Source organism: Sphaeroforma arctica (assembly GCF_001186125.1).
Source record: "Sphaeroforma arctica JP610 unplaced genomic scaffold supercont1.40, whole genome shotgun sequence".
NCBI classification, from domain to species: Eukaryota; class Ichthyosporea; order Ichthyophonida; genus Sphaeroforma; species Sphaeroforma arctica.
The window spans coordinates 69,986-96,073 of NW_014040518.1; the positions used below are offsets into that span (position 1 = coordinate 69,986).

The window sequence follows — 26,088 nt, forward strand, 5'->3', positions numbered from 1 at the left end:
TATATATATATATATATATATATATAATATAATAATATAATATATATATATATATATATATATATATATATATATATATATATATATATCTTTATATATATATAAATATATTGATTTTTAATCTGAATCGCGTTGCATCTAAATGTCTGCCTGCGTGCTGTGACCATGTAGTGTCATCCCACACGCGTGTATCATAAACATTGAATTCTTGAGTCTCACCCGGCATCCCACACCCTCTTACTTTGACGCAGTTCATCTTCTCCACCGCCAATCCCCGTTGCGAAGTCGTTCAATGACAGCCGATGGCATCGCTCCATGCTGTTCTTGCGCGCTGCCAAACGCGAAGAGCACAGACTGGCCAAGATAGCGGTCAACAAGAACGGCAGCAGCAGATGGGACGCTAAAGGGCATATGAAGGAAGACGCCAAGAAGCACACCGTGTTCGTTCGGTCGCATGACGAGCTGTTTGCGCTGCGGCGGCAGGACTCGAAACTGATGGATAGACTACCCAGTTGGGATGAAACACCACCGGACACCGGGGCACAGGACGACTCACAGATGCTCAGGCAAGGCCACGAAACCACCGCCCAACTGGCAGGTGACTATGACTTTGATTTCCTACCCCCGATACCTGCAGCCGTTTCTGCCAAAGAGAAAGCGACGCAAAAAAAGTCGATTTCGTAACGGCAACAGTGTGCATGTTTGAGAAACAACATCCCAATCCAACATTAGTAATAGCATCCATGGTGCAATGTCTGCCCATAATGACCAAATAAAATCAAGTAACCCACCCGGTAACATCCACAGCAAAAACTGTATCCGATCCCTGGCTATCACACACTGCCTGACACCTTGGCCCCACTTAAACACCCCATACGCATACCCTGGCTATCAGGCTATCGAACGCTCTGTGATTATATCTCGTTGCAACCGTTAGAGCATCATTCGCTATGTTCTTTCGATAGCCCGCTCTATCAAGCAGACTTGTGCGGATACAGATACCCGTTATTTATAATAGGCATTTATATATACCTCTGATAAGGACAGGGTATGATCGACCATAAAGTGAGCAAGCCCTTTCTTGCGTTCTACTGGCTTCAAATTCGGACCATTGAAGTGTGTGCGTGGCTATTCTATTCCGAACCTTTGGGAATTGGCATTTTTGCAGCTTTGCAGGGTTTTAGGGTTCTTAGTAGTTTGTCCTATGTTATGCTATACCAGCAGTCATTTGATCTGCGTCTGTACGTATGAATGACAGCATTAAAGAATGCTTGTATTACAAGTCACTTGATATCATGATATTACCATTGCACAAAAGGAAATGGCATACTTGTCATCCACGACAATCGACCGTTTTTTAATGGTATGTTATAATAAACACACCCACAAGGTTCAAATAGCACAGGTGTGTACCATCTGGACACATAGGCGCCTGTTCGTCTCCAGCAGTGTAGGGCAAGTAATATCGATATACAGTGGGCACAGTACTCGGAGACCGTGAAAACGCAATGGCTTGACTTTTGAGATGGAGTAGAAGCGGATTAACTTACATGTTCTCATGCTGTACAGAACCTTTATTCTCAAACGTAGGCTATTGGGCCCCGTGGGCACGTTGACTAAATCGTACCACATACTCGTCAAGGTATACTGATCCATGAATGGTGCCCAAGGATTCGCAACCCATAACTAGGTCACCCCAACAGATGCACACAAGCTCAGCACTCGAGTCATGCATGCACATACATATGCCACCGACGTCTTAAACAGCGGCAGCTCCGGAGATAATCTCGATAAGCTCGTTGGTGATAACGGCTTGTCGGGTACGATTGTATCGCAGAGTAAGCTTCTCAATCATATCTCCGGCGTTGGAGGTAGCGTTCTCCATAGCCTGCATACGAGCACTCTGCTCAGCGGCCTGGGCGATCAGCATTGATCCGTAGAGTGTGGAGGCTAGCGTGAACTCACCGTACGACTCTAGGGTGCCCTCGTCAACCTCGTACTTGGAGGCAATGCTCTCTGTTGGGGTGCGTGTGTGATGGATAAGCATTGGACCAGAATGATACGTATGCTATGGGGTGGGTTGCTGGGCGTGTGTGTTTGAGAGGGTCTGCAACTATAGCACACAGGGGTACTGGCTGGCGATGGAACAGACACTCGACGACCAAATGGGACAATGATGAGATTGGGTTGAGTAATGCTCGCGCACTGATATCTACTATTTCGTTAGGGTTGACGCAGAGCAATTGATAGGCTATAGACTGTAGCTATGCACAAGACTGCGCATATAACGCGAGTCGTGAGGGTTTAAGGGGTTATATGCATACGTTGGCAGCAGAAATAGACAGACTTCTGATCTACACCCAACACGAGCTAAATGATGACCTTAAACTGCGTACACAATACACTTCCAAGTGCAGTAGTGGATAATATCAAACACCACTGTCTCACGGTAGTATGCACAGCGTCTAACAACTCCAACCACTTACCCATTTCGCTTAAGCTGCTGGGGTTAAAGATGGTCAGGGAGGTGGGCTCGTAGGCGATGGCCGAGAGGAACTCGTTGTAGTACACCTGTCCCTTGTTCCACTCGACACCACTGCTCAGCACATAGTCAGCCAGGGCAGCCGCCTCCACAAAGACGGGGGGCTGTGCAAGGGGTTGAAGGATGTGTGTGAGTATATGAATATATGTCATAAGCATATGGACTACAGGAACGAAGGGGGGCTGTAAGAGTGGCTAACCCATATATATATACATTAATATCTCGTACATACGTGGGATGATGGCATAAAACATAGGAATATAAAGTTGTATTGATAGGAGACACAGAATACCGGAAAATCAAACTCCGTGGTGCTAAGGAAGAGCTAACTCCAAAAATCGAAATGTCAAGATTCATCCGAATACCCAAATAATTGCACACCAATGCCGCCTGGCGGATCTTGAGAGGTGGCCAACAGACTAATAATAGAATATAAAACACAAGCACACACAGCCGCAATAGCCGTGCGCACAGAAATCAAAATACACATAAAACTCTCATGTGTGCGACTGTGGATGGCTACGAATCACAGAGGTGCGCCCATGTATAGGGACATACAGTGTAGCGTATAAGCGTACGGTAAAGACACTGATAACATACCCTCTTGCCGATCTCGGCGAAATGTGCTTGGATGTTCTTGGGGTAGATACGTTGCAGCTGCATGCGCACCTTGTCACCCCAGATAAACACCTTGGCCTCGGAATCCTTGCTCAGAACGGGCTTGACAGCCTTGGTAATGGCCGAGTGGATACCACCACACAAACCACGATCTAATATAGACGTATGATGCAAGAGCCAGAAGGGGTGTCTCCATGAGTACTCGGGAGCATATCACCAGGATATATCTGCCATCACTAGAAAGTACCTAAACACCACCCACCGTAAACCGACCTACTTACAAGCGTGTATGTGGGCACGGGTGGTTACCCATGTTCAATAGCACCAGATTGCACACATGTGTCAAATAGGACTCACTGCACATATGTGTGACCTCGCTAACCAAGGGCGTGGGTGCAGCTATGGATATCTATATGGGACTACGCGTATCTATCTCACAATAATTGTCCTTGCAGACACAGCCGAACGCAACCTTGTATATAAAGTGACTTTGCACTTGAGTATCGCTTCAGAAACCAAAGATCTATTTTATGCTAGTGCATACAATTGCAGCACTTCTTCCATCAATCTCCAACATATGGTTGAAAAATATTGTAACACGATACACACGCATATATATACATGCACATATATATGGGCTTACCGGATGACAGGCAGATAATTACACGGCCCTGGTAGTCGTCCTCAACAGTGATCTCAGCAGCCTTGGACAAACCTAAACAATAAGAAGTACGTGTTCGTGGGCGCACAAGCGTGAGAGTGGGTAGCAAGTGGAAATGGATAGCTTTGCATCCGCGCACAAAGGTATGTATTCGTTTGCAACACACAGGACACAAACTGGTCGTAATACGTTTACCGGTGATTAAGAATGTAGACGTATAGATACATCACTCATACATATCTCCATACAGACACAGTCCATTGTATTTGCACCATCCAAGCACAGATCAACAATAAACATGGACGCCTGCGAACATGCCATCGACTGATATGTTACATTCGTATTCACAACTAATACTTGTTCACCACTTGCGGCAGATCATATGCAATCCAGAATGCAACCACAACGCAACACTGAGTCTTGCAGAACCAAATACATGGCAATTGCCCAGTCACCACCACTCAACGAATGACACTCCATAAATGCCCCCCACACGCACCCTGCATTTAGAACTACACATGGACCACTCGGGTGGAATGCGCCGTGTACATAAAACCAGAGTGCACGCACAGACATGTGCCTTTACTCAAAGCCCACAGCATGCATCACTATACGCGTACAGGAACTCAACTATATCCATGTAAAACAATACTCCAGGCCTTACCACAGATGACCTGCCAGTACATACGTTAGATATGCCTGATTTGATACGAATAGTCATATACCGTGAATTAGACAGGATGGTGCATGCTTGACTGGTCATCCAGAATATATATATATATATATACAAATACACATATGTATGACTAGACCTACCAGCCGCTCCACGGGCGAAGGGCATGCCAGCCTTCATTTGTCGCTCAGCGCGCGAGAACTTTGCGGCGGACACCATTTTCATGGACTTGGTGATCTTCTGAATGTTGGTCACCGACACCAAACGCGTCTTAACTGTTTACCAGCAAACACACCAAAGCATAAGTGTATGGTGAGGTAATCGTATGGAAATCAGCGTACGAGATATGGGGGTATAGGCCAGAGGATGATCGGTCAAGGGTATGAGTGGTGGTTGAATTAACGAGAAAGAAGGATTAATCCAAGCATAAGCCTGCTTAATTATACGTGTATGACACCGTATTTGAAATCAGGACAAGGAGATGCATTGAGCGAAGGGATCAGCAATGTAGCAGTAATCGGATGAGGTACAAACTATAGAGAATTCTCGTGGTAATAGATACCATACAGACGCACGAGTACATTAGCGTTAGACAAACGCGCAAGTACAGACAACCTTTGGGTTAAAATCATACTTTTGTTCTAATCATCCCAACTATACCACAGAGTGAGCCCTCGCGACAGAAGCAGATACGCACTATACATGGTCAGTCTCACGCACACGAGACAAACAGAATCCCCTATCATCAAGGATCACGTATGCGTGTACCTGTCAATCCTCACATCAAGAAGCACATCTGCGGTACTTGTCAACCTGACCTCACATCAAAAAGCACATATGCGCGTACTTGTCAATCTGACATCACATCAAGGAACGCATAAGCGTGTACTTGTCAATCGGTGAGAAAAAAAAGATCGGATAACTACTGGCGCACATGCATTCAGCCCGTTACATATGGGGCACTCTAAACATGTATGAACTAGTACTAGAGGCAACGCCGCCTTGAGCTTAGTGTAGTATATTTCGTTGGATTGAGTGTGTATCAATAACTTACTCTCTTTCAGGGTGGCCATATTGCGGCTCTGCTGAGCTCCCAGAAATCTGTGATGGGTGCAGGCAAACGGTTGGTTAGACAAGTAAAATAGTATACAAAAAATTAAGGCACTGACACGTAAGATTAAGACACTCACACACGACAAGAAACGATAAGGCACTGACACGAAAGATATGAAATGACATGGCACACACACGAACGATACAAAATGATAAGGCACTGACATTAAAGGTATGAAAGGTTAAGGCACTGACACGAAAGATATGAAATGACATGGCACTGACATTAAAGATACAACAGGTTAAGTCACACACACGAAAGATACAAAAGGTTAAGACACTCACTCAAGATATGAAATGGTGAGGCACTGACACGAAAGATATGAAATGATAAGGCACTGACACGGCTTATGGATCATTGAACCACACACATGCACATGCAACACCAGAGGGTGTACAACCGTGAGAATAAGGAGGAAGAAGGGATGCGAACCTAGAACTACAAATAGAAAATACTATGTAACTGAAAAGGTGGTATTTGGCCCATTAATGTTGTCAGCTATTCTGCGTATATGCATTGGGAAATGGTAGCTGAGCTATAATCTATATTGAATTCTCGATCCCAGAAAGCGATGTGCTACACCAACTGAAAAACATGGCCACATGAAAACCAACTCTTTCACGTTTTCACGCACTCGCACATATGTACACAGGTTGGCTTAATAATGCCTGATCATGCGCACGCTGATGTATAAGAATACATACCACCATTGGATATATCAAGACATTCATGAATACATCGCTGATTCTCATTGTACATATCGATACTATCACACAAAATGCATATCTAATACAATTCCTACGTACATGAATATATATATATATATATACATACTCATGTTTGAGTATATGCGATTAAACATAAATACACACTAACAAGCTTGTGAAATTATCACACAGTATGTATAAAAATATCCTATATACACATACATATATATACATGTAACGTTTTATGTATATATACATAATTAGCAGTTCGAACATGGATATACAAGCATACACGCGTAAATGAATATATGAGATGAATCAGTTTTTAATGTCCAGGTACAGTACAGTACATACACACCTACATACATACATTCATATATATATATATGTGCCATAAATACAAATATGTATGTGTGTGTATTATATACATCTATATATATTTATGTATACACGTGTGTGTGCATGTGTTGCACACACATACAAATTTATATGTACATAAATCTTTGAATGTATGAACTTTCAAATCATCCATACAGGTCTTATGTAGATTGTAGTCAAGATTGGTACATCAACGTGTACATCTATTAATAAATTGACGGCCTAATACTTCCAAGAAGAACGCATCCAGGTTGCTTTTACATGTGTGCATATTTCATTTTTTGCTCAACGAAACACAGAAGTGAGCTTCGCTGCTGATGTTCAGTTGCACAAGTCTCGATGGATCACTAGCTCAAAATAACCAGCAACCAACGAATCAAAGTGCCTATACGGCATGCCTATATATATGTCTACACGCTCGTATACATACATACCTATACACACACACACACACATGTCTATATATATATATATATATATATATATATATATATGTGTGTGTGTGTGTAGTGGTGGTGGTTGTGTGGTGGGTGTAGTAGTAATAATATACTGATATAATAATACACTAATATACTAATATACTAATATATATATATATATGTGTGAGTACACATTTGACAATTGACGAACACTAATCAGACTAAAGAGTACCCACTCACCTGGGAGCTTGCATAGCAGCGCGGGGTAGCGCAGACACGCCGGTGATAGACATTGCCATTATAACTAAGTATAGGTAGGTGTTCGTGAAAGTGGGGGGGGATGTGCGTGTCTCTAAGCGTGTATGCAAGCTGAGAGGTTATTGTAGTAAACTCTGTTGTCAGTGGAAATGGCCCTGTTTCCGTTAACCAAATTTGTGCTGTTCAAACTTCAAAGTCGGGTGTATTGAAAAGTTTAGTCCAAAATTATACTCTGTGTGAGATGGTCTACACACTGAGAATCCAAAAAGGTATCCCCTAAAAAACCAAGTCTAAGAAAAACCTTTAACCAACTATTGGTACAAATTTGCCAAAGTACTGCTGGAACTGTAATTCGCCCAACACGCTTCAAATTTACCAAATGCAGACCGAAAATCCCGATACAACTTCGTCGACTTCCCTATTAGTGGTAGTAGACATTTAACACGGAATTCAAATTATCGACGACTATTTTGGTTTATGAGGTTTTATGAATTTCTGGTAGTGTTCGTTCTTGGTCTCTAAACCCCGATATATACGGATTCTATATCGGCAGTACGTAATGTCCATAAAGACATCGAACAACACTTCAAAACAGGAAGTTTACGTACCAGTACGTGTACCTACAGAAAGTCAGTACTAAAGGGAAATTCCTAATACAGAGCAGCCGTATTTATTCCTTGTTGGAGGTGTATGGCATTGTTCAGCTCAAGAGCACTGTAACATTATTTATATATTTACACAGCATACTACGAATACCGCAAAGACCAAGCATCACCAACAAGGTACGCGTATCTACAAGAAATTTCGTGTGAGTGTGTTTCTAACAGGGGAACACGCTCACTGTTTCGCATACGCAAGACTACACTACAGCACATAGAATTTCTGTAAAGGGAGTTATTGCACGCGCGTCGTACTACAGGGCACCAAATTACTAACTTGAATCAGCCAGACACGTACGTTTATACATTACGGTTGAAAACTACTGATTCACTTACTTGCTTGCTACAGTATCCTAATCTATTATTTGATTCTGTTTTGCGAACGGTAGAGTACTGACTTACTTACCTCACACCTAATCTATGTATGTGATAACTACAAACGACAGTACATTGACAGGAGAAGTGTATATTGCGCTCTTTATCGCATGCATTATTCACAATAAAACGCACACGCAACTAAAATAGATCAGGGATGCAGCCACATGTAAATATGAACAAAGTACACAATGAAAAACGCATAATGTATATATATATATATAGATATATATATGCATATATAATTATATATTTTTATATGTCTATATACGTGAAGTATACACCGGCATATATACGTATTATATATATATATGTATATATATTTCTATGCATATATGTGCACGATTATATTTAAGGATATATATTCTATTGTCTTACATAATCTTATTTCCTATACATATATGCATTTATACCGATACGCATATACATGTATATATGTAAATACGTGTACATATATAACATTCCTTATATTTATTTATATATATAAGTATTCTTATATATATATATATATCTAGTACTTGAATGCATACATGAGTATATTTATATATAATTAGTTTCAATTGTACATATTTGTGCGTTTTCATATCTATATATATATATATAAACTTTTGTTATTAATGTTTATATATATGGGAGTGTGTACTTGTATCAAGTCATATGTGCGCATGTATATATGAAGTTACACACCATATTAAACCACACATTCATGTTAAGAAATAGCCATAATATATACATACAGTATATATTTATTGTTATATTATATATGTGGGTATATATATATATATATTTATGTGTACAAATATATATACGTGTACATTTGTTACGCTTAACTACAAAGCAATTTTGTTCTCAAATTTTCTACGCGTCACGACGAGTCACTGTTTGGCTTCGATCTTTAGGCTATCTATCACTACATGCATTCTATTGTAGGTCGTTCATGCTTAGCGGATTCATTTCTTTGTGTATGCCACATAGCTCATCTGTGCTGCTCTCGTTGTCTCTTCTCTCTGTAGTTCGCTGCCTCACAATGTCGTCCTGGAGATCTGCTGGAATTTCGTAAGTGGGCCGTGTACAGTAGCGAGTGTATTGCTATCTCTATGGCTATTGTGCGTTTGAGCTTGCGTTAGTTGGTGTGCGTGGCTATATGCTCTGCACCTGTCAGTCTGCCATTAAGTAAGTTATTGTGTGTCTATGAATTGTTTTTGGGCCGTGTACAGTAGCGAGTGTCATGCTATCTCTATAGCTATTGTGCTTCTGAGCGTATGTTAGGTGGTGTGTGTGGCTATATGCTCTGCACCTGTGAGTCTGTGCTATAGTAAGATAGTGTCTATGAATTGTTTGTGGGCCGTGGTTTTTCCTAAAAACCCAGGATAGTTGCGGCGCAACCCTTGCGATATGTGACTGCTGTTGTAAACATGTGCTTTCCTGTATCCGTGCGCAGCAGGTGAATTGGGCTTACATCAGTAGTGAGTGGGTGTTCGTGGTGATGTGTGTGTGTGCGTGGGTTATGTTGATTAATACACTCGTGTGAATGGTGCATGCAGTTGTTGCGAGAGTTTATTGCTTTTTTTTGCGCTGTTAGCGTGCAGCTCCTCCTTCAACGACCTCTGTGCCTTTGGCATTTTGAGTCTATCTCAGCACTCTCTCCCTCGCACACCATTCGCATTCCATCCCACACCTCGGCGTGCCACAATCACTCCAGGGTATGCATTCTATTAATAGGTCATTCAAATACTTCTCCATTAACAGGCCATTTAAATTCTTCTCTCCATTAATAGACCATTGACACGCTTTTTCGTGCTCTAACCTATCCCTCCCACACACGCGTGCCCTCAGATACGTCGGCTACTCAGCCGTAGCCGCGCGGTGTGTGCGTCGCTGTCTGAAGCCCAACGACAAGGTGGATGCCGTCAACGCCGCCAAGGACCTCATGAAGATCCGTGCGTACAAGTGGGAGAACGGCAAGGCCCCCGAACAGCCTGGTAGGTGGGCTGTAGCTGTACTGGTGCTGTGGGGGGCTGATGTGTTAGTACTGTGTGTGTGGTCTTGGGATTGGTGAACACGGGCACTTGAGGGGGGGGGGGCTCGGAACACACAGGTTGTGTCCACTGCACGGATTGCGGCTGTTTGGTGTGGTGGCGTTGTTTGCGTCGGATGATTCATGTGGTTGTCTGTATACGTGTGCGCGTAGAGTGTCAGGCATGCGCGTAGAGTGTACAGCTTTGCGTCAGATGAATGTGATAGAGCGCCTGTTCATTCGACTACATCTCCACTTTCTCTGTGACTACAATCGTTCTGTTCACTTGGGAGTTTTGAGTGGACGGGGTTGTGCGTGCGGTTTGGTATCTGTAGCTTCGAGTGCGTGGGAGTGTTATTGTATCGGTTTTTTTCGTTACGTAGTGATTTCACCTATACGCAAATATGCTGCTAAGTCAAATTAACTGATGTGTCTCTTTTAAATATGCTGCCATTTCCTTCTTTTTCTTGTGCTGCTAAGTCCCTTTTAAATTTACTTTTGTAGTGTATTTTAAGTTATTTTCAATTGTACTGTTATGTTTTTCTAAATGTACTGTTATGTCCCTTTTACATGCACTACTACGTCCTTTATATTTTACAGTTATGCCTTTTCTGAATGTACTGCTATGTCCCGTTTAAATGTACTGTTATGTCTCTTACATTGTACTGTTGTGACCTTTTCAAATGCACTGCTATATCCCATTCAATCATGTATCGCTCTCTTTGTTCCATGGCCCCATGTGCATGTCATCAATATTTACGAGTTCCGTTACCACCGGACACTTAGCCGCACCATCGTTTCCTCATTGTTTGTCTCCTTCTTCCTTGTGTTTTCCACAGAGCTTCTCACACGTGGAAATCTAGCCTAAGCGCATGTGCCACAATTAAGGCCACTCTCGGCTGACAATAAAGAAGAATGAGGATGAAGGTTTTGGCGCTACAGCTGTACATATGATCTCTTGTTTGTTCTTTTCTGCTGATATGGCTCATGCACATCTCAGCTTACTCGTAGTCGTAGCGGTGTACGTTGACCAAGGTCTGTATTTAGCACCCCTGAAGTATGTCCCTGTCCATTGTTTGTATGATTCAGCAGAGTGTGGTTGTACACGTTCATATATATATATATATACTATTGAGCATTGTTCGACTGCGATTTAACGAGTACTCGACTCGTGACTTTACTTCCCGACGGGCTCGTATCTCCAAACACGTGTTTGTTTGTACCGCTTCTTGTACACACCACCTACCTATGGGTTTAAGGTATTGGTATTCCCTATTGATTCGTGGCGATGATGTGATATCTATACCTGAACACATCCACAGACACGCGTTCTTTCTAGCAGCGATATCTTACGTGCAGAGTTCTATCAGTTCACATGCACTTTATGTATCACAAGCTATTTAATCGCAGATTACTGTCACGTCCAGAGCACACCCTACTCTCTTTGTGAAATCAAAACTGCGCACAGCGAATGGCCTCACACCACGCGGACCACAACGAAGGACTCTCGTGGTCTTTTGTGTTTGGCTGACATGGCTATCCTTGTGTTGTGCACATCCTTGTACTGCACATACTGACATTGCTATCCTTGTATGGGCGCACCCATGTACTTGTCTTATTAGCTGATTTGTGTATGGCTGGTATTAGCGTCCTCGTACTGTATATAATCTATATGTATTGTATGTGTTTGGTGATACCCTTTGACATGAGAAACTGCTGATGTCATTACAATTTATAACTAAAGCGTAACAATCCTTGTGCAGCGTGTAGTATGCAAGTCTTACGACTGAATAAACCGCGAAGTACCGGTTACGAACTTCCCAAGATTCCATCTTCGTTTTTCTTTTCTTCTTTTTGTTGCATTTCCTACTCGTGCTTACATTAGTGTAGGCCAACAATGATTTATGAACCTTTGCCATTCCAATGACTTAATTTGGATTTATGATCAGATATACTCATCTCATCAGAAGACGTATGTTAAACCGCAGATTACTGTCATGATCAGAGCACACTCAACTCTTTTTGCGAAATCAAAACTGCGCACATTAATTCCAACCTTACACTGCACGGGCTCGCAGAGGATCGCTCTCCTTTGTGAGTTGTGGTGTTTGGCTGACATGTGTCATTAGTATAAAAGTATGTGCACACGTCTCCCTTATCTGGCGGTTTATACTGGGGCTGTAATTTATTTTTATAGTTCGAATACAAACTCAATAAATAGATGGGCTTTCCAAATTGTGTACTTCCTTCGTGCCGGTCTAAAAGGACGTAGTATGGATAAGCAAAACTTCAATGTCATTGTCTAAAACAATGTTCTAGTTATTAAACTGCAGATACTGTCACATCCAAAGCATAGCCCACTCTTCCTGGGAAGTCACAATTGCCAACACAACCTTAGACTACACACCACATGGGCGTGCGAGCGAAGCAATTGTGTGCGGTGGTGTTTGACTGACATTTGCTGCCATTGTGAAATGGTTGTATTGTATTTCTCATTGTGTGTGTCGTCGCCTGCTACATTTCCGTATCCACAATGGCAAGGCATCACTGATATGGGTCTATAAATGTATATGTGGGATAAGACACCATTGGTATTGGTCTGTACATGTTTGTATGAGATAACACACCATTAGTATGGGTCTGTACATGTATGTATGAGACAACACACCATTGGTATGGGTCTGTTCATGTATGTATGAGACAACACACCATTGGTATGGGTCTGTTCATGTATGTATGAGACAACACACCATTGGTATGGGTCTGTTCATGTATGTGTGGTGTGGGATTCCGCTGTCGTTGAAACAGAGAGCTGCAGAGGAGGCGGGATAATACGATAAAGGCTTCGCACCATTTTCGGATTAGATGGCAAGACTTGGGAAACCCGGATGAATTGTTTGAGTCAGAGTTGTGAAGTCGTCGTAAGGTGATTGTTGTATATAGCTTTCGACTATTTTCGACCATTTTATGCTTCAGTCTGTATAGCTGTATTGCAAGAGATAAGTATGTGTACATACTTGCCAGTGTGGTGAGTTCACGCCCCACTACCAATAAAATGTAAGCGGTTGCCGCATTCGTACACGCACAAGACTTTTTAATCCATTCCAGCTGCTAAAATCCATTTCCTAATCCCACTTTGATGTTAGGCAAAGCATTGCAGCTGCAAGCGTAGTGCTCTACGCTGACCTCGTCGCCAGATAGACGGCAGTATACTTTCCTGCGCCACTCCGTGTTTGCTCCTAACGCCTGCTCGTTGATGTGAAGTTGTGCTCTACAACGAATGTTTGTTTTGATGCTGCTGAATACCCCCCTCTAGGTCTCACAAGATATAATAGTTAGTGTTGAACTTGTGGTGTTGGGCAGTATCTCTAGACCTTCGCTGATGTAGAAGCTGTAGATGCGTGATGTCTATTGCAGAGTATGAACAACCGGTAGTCGCCTGCCACTCCCTTTCCCGCACATGTTGAGGTTTCATATACCATTCTCGTGGTTAACGGAAATGTGCATATCTTTTCGGGTGGCCCCTTCTTATGGTATGACTGTCTGCACGTCCGCTAACTGCCACAATTCAATCTTTCAGTCCTTTTCTCCGGTGTCCAAGGTATATAATTATACTTTAAGCACCTGGTCGTAGCCTTCGGCCCAAGGCCCATATTGCCACTGGTTCAGCTGACGTGTCTTCAACCAACCAAACTGGCCATAGTACCCCATATTCCAACAATGCTGCAAACACTTACACATCAGATCCAGTCCCAAGCGCTCTTGACGGTACATGTGCGGTGTCATCCGCACAGTCGGCGTGTCCCTATTCCACGTGGGATATATGTGAAGCATCACTATGGCCTCCTCAAAGATGGCTCGTTGTATCATGCCTTTGGGATATCCTGATCGTGCAGCAAACTCATACAGCAGCAGTGCGTTTGTGGCATTGGGCGTGACACCGCTTAGTCAGAAGCGGAAGCAATCCGCGAGCGATAGCGCAGCAGTAGCATCCCACATTGTCTGCAACGAATGGAATATACACAACCAAGAACGACAAGGCAACAATTAGAATTGTGCGTGTAGGGATATGGACAAATGGGAGGGATGCGTATCGTTACGTATCTCCAAACAGTAGGGTATTTCTTGCTGTCGCTGTATAAACTATATATATTCATCTGGATTTTTTATGCGCTCGTGCACTAATTGTTTGCATCTATACGCATGAGATGTTAAACGAATGATTGGCAACATAAATTTGACCATCTACGAGTCAAGCACCGGTACCTTTCACAAACTGATATAAATTTACAAATCAAACACCCGATAACCTATACAAACATATATCAATACCTGCAAACTCTCAAGCCTTGCAGCCAGCGGGCGCGAGTCCAAGAAGTCCCTTGCTCAAGCCGCATAACCAGCCAACGGATACTTGTCCAGTTGAAATGTGTCTGGAAATCTATAGGGCTCGCCCCTAAGGAACTGTTCCCTGATTGCGGCCCATAGCTGGTCGATGGGCAGTGCTGTGCGCTGTTCAGGTGTTAGTTGATTGTACACATCTTCAGATGTGATGCCTTGTGAGCTCGGATTAGACGTGGTGCTTGTAGCGAGAAAGTCCGGGAGACTGTCGTCTGTTAATGCACACACGCCTGGAACAGACAGACACTGCACTCGGCTCGCAGGGGTGTATTCGCGCAGCATACGTCGGGTGGGCAAATCTCAGCGGAACTCATCCTTCTTCTTCGCTTCTTTGCGCTCCTCCTTATCCTCCTCTGAATGTGCATGTGATGTCTCTTCACCGTTTTTCACCTATGTAGCTTTCGCCTCGTTGAATTTTTTCAAGGCTGCCAGGCACTCCTTTTTGTGTGCACGCCTAGTGTGTCTTCTGACATTTGGTCGAGCGGTACCCCACTATTTGGCACGGACACCGCTTGGCACCAAAGGCATAGCACACCATGTAGTGGGCCGTACTTTTGCCTCTTGTATCTGTGGTGAACGACATGTCTCTCAGCTGTTGATTCTGCCTCCCTGAGTTTTAGGTCTAGTAGCTGAAGGATGTCTCCGGTCTGAACTCTGGACGAACCCATATAAATATTGTCGTAAATATATGCGATTATCAACAAATTTAAATAATAATAATATGTACGTTCATCCGAAGGCTTTTTTGTTTAGAAAAGAAAAAAAACGGTATTGCGTGTGACGTGATTTCACAAAAACAGCTTCGACTTTTCCAGGGTTCAGGGTTTACTTTCAATAAGTGTATTTAGGTATGTTGATTATTCAGGTATGTAAATATGTCTATGAGACTGGTGCCGTTGTTGGGAAACCCAAAACTAGGAGTAGCAAGACATGAAAAACCGCAGGACATCACAGCAAGAGAGATCCGTAGTAGGACACGCGCCGTTAAAAACATATCACTCAGACAGATTTGCCAAACCCAAATATTGATATATCAACCTTGCCGTCCAACACCCGTACAAGAGTTGAACATCACCACCGAGGAAATCGCCAATTCCAGATCCGATCAGGAAGATGACGACAACTCCTGTGATTTCCAACACTACCTCTTCAGTAGGGGCGTTGAACGGCATAGTTGATGTTTCAAAGTTTCGGCATTCGTAGGTTTATTTATACGGCGCGTGACCCACTACGAATCCTTTGCTGCGATGTCCCCTGGCGGTCCATGTTTTGCTACTTTTAATATTATATTTTCCAAGGGTACTTCCCATTGGTTTCGCTCCAATTGTACCCAATTACGAAAATCTTCCTGATTCCAAATTATACACAACCACGCGTGACAGTAGGCATAATAAATGGCACAACATCTTGAGTTTCATACAAACCCTTGCCTCGATGTGCTTCGGATGAGTATGACAAGTCCATGAGGCTCATATACCTGTGTATGATAGAAAAATTCCTTGAACATTATTCGACCGTTATAGATCGAATTCGACACTTGAAGTAAACAATCGGGAAATAACTCGGAGGTATTTTATTGTATATATATGACTGTACATAGTCACTAATTCACATTTCTAGTCCACCTCAACGTGTCAGTGATTAAGTCGGTAGTGATTGAGTTGGTGTCCACTTTCGGAGTCATGTATTACTAGCTTGCTGCGACAACTGGCGACCCGCTTGGTAACCTTGCAATTGACTTAATAAATTCTGACATATTTATAATGCTGCTTCATCCAGATTGTTGAAACGCACTTTTCCCTCAATTCTACCGTGGGCCCTACAATGTAAGAATAATCACAACTTGGAAGTACATCTGAAGCTCCTCAACTTCGTTGAGGATGTTTCTACTTATATTGGTGACCCTAGGCCTTAGACAACTGATGTAAAAGCAATTTCAATATTCTTGACCATACCATTAGCCTTCTTCTCCGCGATTCTTTATCAATCTATATTTCGATCTCCAACACACCAAGTTCTCGTTTTCAGCACAGATCGCGCGAGTGATCACAAACCGCGCTGATACCACTGAAGCCCTTTAATGCTATATAGTGCTTGCGGATTCTTCACGATCGTTCATATAGATATGGACAGATCGATGGTGACATGTACATAAAAATTTGACATGTGTCCATTTATTGATTTTTATCATCGCTATGGTGATTGAGTGTTGGTTTATCATCACGTTCTGTCGCGTCGCATGCTTTTTCTCATGCTTTTTATTTATCACTTTACTTCTAACCCTACATCTCAAGTACATTCACGTGGGCTGCACAGCAAGTGATCCGAAATTGTTGTTCCATTGCACGTACATTTCTAGTTCGCTCTGCGACACACTGGCTCTGACCTGCAATAGGGCCTCCTCGAAGTCACAGAAGCTCATTGGACGAACCTATACGACGAAATCAAGGACCGTACGGGTGAGACATGTTGCCTGGGATATAACATAACCGAAACGTGAAAACAGCTCAGAGGCATAAATCATGCCCGCAGAAATTGACTTGCATGTTAGACAAGAGACGAAGACAACAGGAACTGTAAGCCATGGAGATCCGATGCGCAAGTTTAGCATTGAACGATCGTGAAATCAAAGTGACATATAAACATATATGCATGAAAAGAACCCTAATAAAAATTGCATATAAAATCATCTCGGCATGTGGGATTACGTCAGGCAAGCTATGCCACGTCTGAAGATCGGAAGAGCCACGTGTGAATGAGTGAATTGCAGATTCACAGATAATGAGAATGAGGCAGAGTACAGAAGTGTACCATGTGCACTCATCAGAGTAACGCAACATGTGGGTGCGCTCACCTGGTCAGCGGAGACGTTGCAGATGTCCTCGATGTTGCGGATTGGTCCCAGGGCTGCTTCTTTGCAGAGATTACTTATGTCGGATCCAGAGTACCCTGTGGCGAAAAGGTTGGATAACCCCGTTGAACAATCGGTAGTACACACACAAGTGTAGAGTCGCGGGGGGAAGGCATGGGAGACCAACTACCCCGAAATAAGGTTAACCAAACCCATATATCAAATGTATGAACAGGCAAAGAGTGAGATTTGGGCGATCCTTCGATGCGAGGATGGCAATAAAGATTGAACGCAACAGGTATAGTCAAAGAATAAGTGACGTCAGCCAGGACACGTAGACCTCGATGCATCTAGCACCCCTGTGCACTAAGTACCGACCGATACCACGATCACCGAGACATGCATGTATTCGGTAGTAGTTCTGCGTGCATCTACCCAAATGATGTACGGGAATCCTACAAGTATACTAGAATTGAACTAATTTAATTGTATTTTATGATGACCATTTGGCCATCGGCTAATATATCAAATACTCTTCTGAAGCATTCTTAAGATTATACCGGTCGATATATCACATAGGTTTCTGCACGATGGTCCTAACAAGGGATGTCACACTGCGAAGACTCGCAGTCCGAGGTTGCGGATGCATATCAAGAAAGCTCACGTGCATTGAAGGGAAGATAGGTACTTGGCGTATGGATCTCTCTGATCGGGCGAGTGCAAGCGCATGGCTTTTGTAGGCGTTGGTCACACAATTGTAAGCAAGCTTCCGTACAACTACGGGTACTGCACTTTTAAATTCGAAACCGTGTGATCGAGTGGTGTTGCGTATATACCTACCTTTGGTTTTCTGTACCAGAGCTTCAAGCTCTTCAGGCGTCAAACTATGGGCTTGCGAAGCAAGAACGATGTCAAACAGCTGTTGTCGACCCTCTGAAAAAGAATGAAACAAAGGACGTGGCTTCAGATGTTTATCGTTTGGTTTTCATAGGCCGACAGAGAATAGAGATATCAAAATAGGAGGAAAGCTGAATATGACACAGGCACAATTATGCGAAAAACGAACGTGTCGGACTACTACGACATCAATTGACAGCAACGAGTCAATGGATACTCGTCGTTGGATCACAAACCGAATACATTTCAGTGATGAGATCGAATTTTTAAATTTAAGAACGCTTGATTTCATGCTATTCTGCAACAAGAGTTTGTATCGTACTCTCATATTTTCCGTACAGTAGCTCCTGTGTAAAAATGCAAAATCCGTGAATGTAATCGTTCACACCGAGGTATCGAATATACACCTATTCGGTCTCGTGTAGATGCATGAAAAGACAACTCTACCATGGCTGCAATTAGTCTACGATATACATTAAGGTTCGGTTATACCTGTAATTGTTGATGTACCACCTTATACATACATTATGAGCATACACAGGCGAACGCAACAATTATCGGCAGGTTTTTTTAATATAGGTACATCCGAATGAAAGTACTTTAAAATTGCTGCGGCAAGCCAGTCCGTTTACTCACGACACATATAGATCTTCTAAAATCCATCTCCGGGGACATATAAATGACAAACTCTCACCTTTATCAGGCAATGGAATATACAATCTCTTCACCAGTCGCCTGCGTGCAGCGTCATCGATTTCCTGAGGCAAATTTGTCGCACCGACCAATAGGATGCGATCATCGGCACTTGTGGCTGCCCCATCCAATTGCACCAGAAATTCAGTCTTGATACGCCGGGACGATTCATGTTCGGTACTAGTAGTCGGCAACCGTGGCAGGATGAAAATGCGCCATATTTGTATAACGAGTGTGAAACGTGTGTGAGGGCTATCATAGGTCATAGCTACATGCCGGGTGTGTACATATTAAACAATGGCACAGATCTAAAACCAGCCAGCTACTATCATAAGTAGACGACTATAACCACAGTGACAACGCGTTGGTGTGATATGCGAGGAAGACACAGCACCGTAAGATGAAGATTTGTGGCTCAATGAGCTGCAAATTAGATAAAGGTTTTACAATTTTTTCGTGTCTCTGCTGAGTATACAACTGCGAGAGCCCAAACGCATACGAAGATGAGCTGTTAAAACACCTCCTTCAAAATACATGTGTGTGCATATGTGTGTAAACACAAGCTCCTATGTGTGTCGTAAAACGCAATTTTCATCCATTTGTATGATCTAGCTCTAAATCCATGCAACGTGCTCTAAACACAGCCAAGGCGGTATTTATAAAGTAATCACACGTATCATCGGATCACTAAAGGCAGATCACCAGTATACTTAGAAAGTAAGGTCCTTCTGACTTACCATCAATTTTGAAATACGGTTTAAAATGAGAGGTACCATCAAATTAACAATGTGTGACTCACCTGCTCCTAGTCGACAACAGAGAGTCGATTTCATCGACAAATATGACGGCCGGCTGGTGAATCCTAGCCACAGCAAACAGTGCTCGCACCATCTTCTCACCCTCGCCCACCCACTTGGAGGTGAGCGATGACGCTGAGATGCTGAAGAACGTCGCCTTGGACTGCGAGGCAATGCACTTGCCAATCAGAGTCTTGCCTGTGCCTGGAGGACCAAACAGTAGGATGCCCTTTGGTGGTCCCCTGTGGGTATGGTTCAAGTAAGGAACAGATGGAATGGGATGTATGTGATGTGAAAGAATCTTTTTTGGCAGATGATCAATATTTGAGCACGATAAGCTGATTGACTGATCGGATATGGTCGCTGGCATAAATTAATGTGATAGCAATTGAGCATATCTGTACAAGTGACCACATCATTGCCCGCGGAGCTTGTAGACTACAACTGACTATAGTATGAGGACAAATTAAGATAACTAGCTGGCACGTCGGCGAGTATGATTTCCACGCGAGCTAGAGAACAAATACGATATATTTCTATGCGTTAAGTGACATGTACGACCAACTGAATATAACAGTACAATTGCTTGCCATACCAAATAAGATTTCAGCATACCCAAAGCGCTATAACGAGTTTTTTCTAAAACGCTACCTGAGGTCAATCTTGAGATACAGGGCGGCCACCCCTCTGTGTTAACACATATCAACGCATATAGTTTGTCTTCGATCGTACATCACTTCACTGGTCGCCAGTACTCTCCAGCTGGTATACAGTTTGGAGGTGTAAGCACACCCTATCAAAACCATCAGCTTTGCAAGACAATCTACCCCAATACTATACCATAATTTCGTGAGGTTCTCCAAAACTAGTCTATTTAAGTGTTGTCAGTGACAGTTGACTTGTTGACAAGCTTTCATCCATTTATAAGACCATAACCCAATAACATTACATACCTGAGTCCAGTGAATATGTCCGGCCGGAGCAGTGGCCATACTACAATTTCCAAGATTGTTTTCTTGGCGTGTTTCAATCCCGCAATGTCATTCCAGTCAATACCGGGACCAGTGTCCATAATCTCGTTCATAATCATCTCAACAATCTTGGGGTCCAGGCCCTTAAGGCGCTCATCCATCTCCACTTCTGCACTGCCTGTGTTGATTGTATCCTCACTGTCTCCGCCATTTCGTAGCAGTGGTGGCACAAACTTATTATTCCCGTTTCTTCGGCCCCCTAATGAGCGCTTGCCAGAGGCACCATTGTTGGTAATGTTGTTGTTGCTGCTGACCTGAGGTACTCGTGTGGTGCCATTTTTTATGTTCGCTTGATGTAGCATAGCCGCTGTTTTGAATGTGTTTGTACTCATGTTTGTGTTGTTATTCCCATTTGCATTGCCGGTCGTACCCTTGACAATGGTACTGTCAGCGGTGCCTTTGTTGTTACCGCCTACTGTGTGCGCAATCGATTGATATCGGCTATTGGTGGTGAATGATGCGCCATTGCCTGTTTGCGACCTCACATCGGTGGGCGTGCTGGCGTTTACACTACTCTTCACCGTCGCTTTGTTCCTTCTCTGTGTACTCCCGTCTTTGCCACGTGTGTGTGCATCTCTCCCATGAGTGTTCCCATCGTGACCGTTTGCAGACGCAGCTGCTCTATCGTTCATGTGCACTGATGCACGGTGTCTGTGTGTGCCCTGTGTGTACACCCTGGCATCGTTTGCCCTCTCCATTTCGCGCACGCTGTTTAAAGCAGCTCTTCTTCCTAAATTTGTATGCGTTTCCCCACTTTCTAGATTCATATGCCCAAAATCTCTATCTGCGCCGTTACCAACGTGTGCGTTCTGCAAGTTCCTGGATGCATCATCCACATATGCTTCACCCATGGTCTTGAATGACTTGCACCTTCGTGGCTCCATTTGGTGTGTCTCCTGTGAGTACACCATCTCGCGTGCGTCTTGTGAGTGTTCTATTACATCGTCGCAATTGGTGCGCCGTAGATGCTGCTGTTGATTTCGCCCATCTTTTGTATTATCAAACGGCTTCCTATTGGAGCTAAAAAGAAGACATACACAATATGAATTTCGACATATGGATTATAGAATTGAATAGCCTACGTAAAGGCAATACGCATGGCAGAACGACCCTCACAGTGGAGAGACGCTATTTGGCACTGTCACCTGGCACAAGTGGGCCAAAAATGAGTGCAAAAAGATTATAATTTGCAGGATACGAAAATTCCCAAGCTGAAACCCCGTCAAAGTCGCGCCTCTCTCCTAGAGAGTTCTAATATATATCAGAAAAGAACGAATTATCAGAAATGCCTTTATCATCGGGCTCAAATCGCAATTGCTCCGACTGAAACAAATGAGGCAAATTTTTCTCAATGTTATGATACAGAATAACTCTCTAGTTCATCAGTGAGAAACGAAAAAGAATGATATTCATTACTACAGTTGACAACATGTGCTCTTTTGCGCATGGAAGCACATCAACACCAACACCCTCACCCTCACACTGATTGATACAGTGGTTAGGCGGACCGCGCACGTTATTTACACCATGTCCTATGAAATGAATAATAATAAAAATACTTTTTCCGAACTACCAAAACGAACCAGGTGTTAACGCAAGGCATCATCTTACACGCATCAAGGTAGCCAGCTATCGACAAAGTCCTTCATGACACTCCCTAAAACAATTTTAAAGTAAACAAAAACTCTACGTAATCGAAAGAAATCAACGAAATGATACCTGTTGTCGCTGGTTTGTTTGCACAGCTTGTTGAAATGTCTCGTGGTGGAGATGCGGGTGGCCTGGTCTTTTCCCTTGCTCTGGATTAGTCCCTGGCCCTGTTCATTTCCCCCCACTAGTGCTGTGTCTCTGTGGTTGCCAGTGTCCGCGTACATGTCATCGATTGACAGTCCACCATTCCGCCTGCTCACACCTGTAGTGCTCCCAAGGCTGTCCTTGGGGCTGTCGCTGTCCTGTGTGCGCTTTCCGTTCTTCAGCATTGCTCTTGTAGTCCCGTGCGAGTCCCTCCCACTAGTAGTATGCACCCCTGCTCCATCTCGCGCACCAGTAGCACGATCGTCAGGTGAGCCCTTACTAGGATTTTCCTCATGAACATGTCTACTCTTCCTTATGTGGGGACTTATACTTTGTCTGCGAGATTGTTCAGTCCGCAGTTGCTGCTTCGGTGTTCTATTGCTTTCGGCAATACCTCGTTCCCTCGCAGCGGGAGATTTAGTAGGCGCAGTGGAATCAATGGGTGTGAGAGCGCTTGTGATATCGCGCTCCGGGACGGGTACGACCGAATCAAGCACATTGGCGTGGTCTGTGGAGATATTCATGCGGAGATCTTCAGTCTCGTCTACGTGAATGGTGAAAGACTCATCATCTACATCGATACACATGATATCACCCTTAGATCGATGTTGTTGTTTATGTTTCTTCTGCTGCTGCTTCTGTCTGTGCTCTTGTTGTTGTTGTTGCATATGGCGCTGTTGCTGATGTTGCTGGTGTTGCTCCCTACTATCCTGCTGTTGTTTCTGTTGTTGTTGCTGCTGTTGTTTTTGTTCTTGTTTCTGTACGGAGGTTTCTAGAGTCTGCGCTTTCTCAATATTCGATGTGCTGCTCTTGTTAGCGCTGGGACCGGCAGCGAGGACACTCGACGAGGGATTTCTAGTCAGCTTGACTTTGGGCACCGAATCAGTACATTCCTGAAAGTCAACAGAAAAAAACCCCAGAAAATAAATAAACGGTACATAAGAAGGGGCTGTCCGGCATGATACGAGTATGAGAAGGATTGGATGTACAATGAATTCGGTGCACATGATAATTGGCCTATCGGGAAGAATGCGGGATGCCGTGTATTGAACAAGAAAAACGAAACAGCTTGCTTGTAAACAAGGCGAATAAACCCAGAATCTTCCGCAACTTTAATCAGTAAAATGAAGCACAATACAAAAAGGCTGGGAGAAAACATCTGCACGCATTTGAATATGAGCCGTATACAGCGGTTTGCGCACATTAATTGTCGGAACCATGAGGTTTACAAGAACACGAACCTTGAGGAAAGGGTGTAGTTGCTGTATAGTATCCCAAGTCATGGTGGACTTTACGTCGATGATGCCCGCTCTGATTGCCTCGTTATCTTTCGGCAGCTTCATTGCGACTCTCTCGGCGTATATGTTGACTATATGCGACCGTATGAAGGCATCAAATGGTAAAGCGAATTGAATTAGGTACGAAACAATTCTTGAAAACTCTATATCGTCCGGTCTCATTAGCGATCAACAAAAAAAAAGAGCTGCTGTACTCAACATGCACAATTGTAAGCTATATTCTCGACAACAGATGTCATCGAACTATGTCAATCTAACATTTCCTCTCAAGGCACGCCATTGCTTACACCATACAACACATCTGTGTATTCTGACTTTCGGGAGTCTTTGCGATAAGACCCAAACGTTACACCACGTTACTTTGCTGGATTGTACAACTGGTCACAATGAGCATCTACAAGGCAACTTCAAGATTGGAGTTACGAAGTGGCACTTCAGTTTAACCGTATTGGCTATAGGCGCTTCTACACAAGCACCGCATTTTCAGATGGTAAAATGCTACTGGATGACCCAGCAGATACTAGGGAGAAACATAGTGTTAAACTAGAGTCCCCCATGTGGGAGACTACGAAAGGCCGAATTATAAATAGACATACCTGGATTGTTGTCCACCATAGTGTGATATGTGTCAAGACTGTCGTTCAGAGCCCCCAACCAATCCTGCGAGGCATCAACACCCTTGTCCACAGCCGTTCTATGCCGAACGATACATAGCATGGTATTAGTGACTGCACAGTGTCGGTGATCAAACAATTGATTTTAACGACTGCCTGGGCATAGAGCAGGTGCTCCGTCGATCTGAGTCTACTAGAGTATGTAATTGATAAAGTATGCAATACGTAGTCTTGCCTGTGGATCTATGCCTGCGTTTCATCCAAGCCCCAGCCCACATTGAATCACCATGTGATAAGGGTATCAATTATTATTGTCTGACCGCCAGATTCTATTTCAAAAATCACATCGCATCGCCTCCAATGCGTGGTCATATCGAGCGCGGCACTGCACACCCCTCCCGAAGTTATTAAGTTTGCTTGTAAGCTTCCATCTGCTTCCAATGCGCACAAGCGCACATAGGTACTCATGTACAAGCTACATTGCGATCTCTGACACGAAGGACCATTCATCTTCAGCGTATTGATACACATGCAAGCAGCTACACGAATTTTGCTGTCAGACTATTTCAAGCATAAGCAGAACACGCTCACTGAAGTCGCAAAATAAAACAGCCGTATAACAAACACGCAATGCCACTTGACTGTATATTTTAGACATATTAAATTGTACAAAATAGAGTTAGCTTTGATACAAGAGGCCAGATCTGTCAAACTTTCGAGCAAACCAGCAAAACTGGCCAGTGCAGATACGCACAACTTACAAGGTTGTAATATTCATAAATACACAGATACAAGGAAGCTATCATGTAACCAACGCAGAATTACGCAGGCAAATAGCATATGCAAACACATTACACTGGTTTAGAAGAGACATAAATCGGCATTCGCAGAGTATTCCCGTGCATCCTAACAACAGAGATCAAATGAGCCTGACACCGTTATCGTGAATAATCGAATACAGCTGTCTACAACCACAGTATATGGATGCGCAGATGTTATTTTCTAGATGTACTCTTGAACTATCTTCTCTGTCGGTATATCGAGCACAAATGATGGCACAGTATACGACAATCGGCACAAGATCCAACTTCGCCTAGCTTGGCATGCGTTCTCAGTGCATCAACTATGTACTCACCCTACTCGCTCGCACATCTAAATAGAAAATACATACCTGGCACGAGATCCATTGAGTAGGAATAATGCTGAACGTTGCGAATCGATTTGCGATTCAATGTCTGGGTCTGCTGCTTTGACGGCGAAGTGCAGAGTTTGCCATTCGTGCAGCAACATG

At 43.4% G+C, this 26,088-nt stretch overlaps 4 protein-coding genes across 4 annotated transcripts in view; 2 read left to right on the forward strand and 2 right to left on the reverse strand.

Annotated features, from left to right (window-relative positions):
• Positions 1-805, forward strand: part of SARC_01077 (hypothetical protein) — a 1,525-nt gene extending 720 nt beyond the window's left edge. Inside the window, exon 2 of the mRNA XM_014305211.1 lies at positions 252-805. Coding sequence (XP_014160686.1) covers positions 252-684 — 433 coding nt within the window. The 3' untranslated portion in view covers positions 685-805. The remainder of the gene's footprint in view (positions 1-251) is intronic.
• A 517-nt stretch (positions 806-1,322) lies between these two features.
• SARC_01078 (hypothetical protein) lies at positions 1,323-7,555 on the reverse strand. Its single transcript, XM_014305212.1, has 7 exons — positions 7,353-7,555; positions 5,549-5,595; positions 4,638-4,769; positions 3,804-3,875; positions 3,143-3,312; positions 2,487-2,646; positions 1,323-2,016 (listed from the first exon to the last, which is right to left on the reverse strand). The coding sequence occupies exons 1-7, from the start codon at positions 7,409-7,411 to the stop codon at positions 1,760-1,762; spliced, it is 897 nt and encodes a 298-aa protein (XP_014160687.1). The 5' UTR covers positions 7,412-7,555; the 3' UTR covers positions 1,323-1,759.
• A 407-nt stretch (positions 7,556-7,962) lies between these two features.
• On the forward strand, positions 7,963-11,487 carry SARC_01079 (hypothetical protein). Its single transcript, XM_014305213.1, has 4 exons — positions 7,963-8,152; positions 9,418-9,460; positions 10,241-10,386; positions 11,261-11,487. The coding sequence occupies exons 2-4, from the start codon at positions 9,432-9,434 to the stop codon at positions 11,287-11,289; spliced, it is 204 nt and encodes a 67-aa protein (XP_014160688.1). The 5' UTR covers positions 7,963-8,152; positions 9,418-9,431; the 3' UTR covers positions 11,290-11,487.
• Positions 11,488-17,056: 5,569 nt separating this feature from the next.
• SARC_01080 (hypothetical protein) lies at positions 17,057-26,087 on the reverse strand (the record flags this gene model as incomplete). The annotated part of the gene is made up of 10 exons (XM_014305214.1): positions 17,057-17,253; positions 17,677-17,771; positions 18,514-18,606; positions 19,265-19,443; positions 20,063-20,302; positions 21,014-22,111; positions 22,811-23,778; positions 24,127-24,254; positions 24,780-24,877; positions 25,969-26,087. 10 exons carry the CDS (start codon positions 26,085-26,087, stop codon positions 17,122-17,124), a joined length of 3,150 nt encoding a protein of 1,049 aa, XP_014160689.1. The 3' UTR covers positions 17,057-17,121.
• Position 26,088: the final 1 nt, after the last annotated feature.

Bases quoted from the DNA above. Each gene is read 5' to 3' on its own strand.
- SARC_01078 (XM_014305212.1), bottom strand. From the start codon at position 7,411: ATGGCAATGTCTATCACCGGCGTGTCTGCGCTACCCCGCGCTGCTATG. The intron at 3,876-4,637 runs GTAGGTCTAGTC...CTTATTGTTTAG, and splicing joins CTTCGCCCGTGGAGCGGCTG to GTTTGTCCAAGGCTGCTGAG. The intron at 3,313-3,803 runs GTAAGCCCATAT...CGTCTATATTAG, and splicing joins AATTATCTGCCTGTCATCCG to ATCGTGGTTTGTGTGGTGGT.
- SARC_01079 (XM_014305213.1), top strand. From the start codon at position 9,432: ATGTCGTCCTGGAGATCTGCTGGAATTTC. The intron at 9,461-10,240 runs GTAAGTGGGCCG...GCGTGCCCTCAG, and splicing joins TGGAGATCTGCTGGAATTTC to ATACGTCGGCTACTCAGCCG. The intron at 10,387-11,260 runs GTAGGTGGGCTG...TGTTTTCCACAG, and splicing joins CAAGGCCCCCGAACAGCCTG to AGCTTCTCACACGTGGAAAT.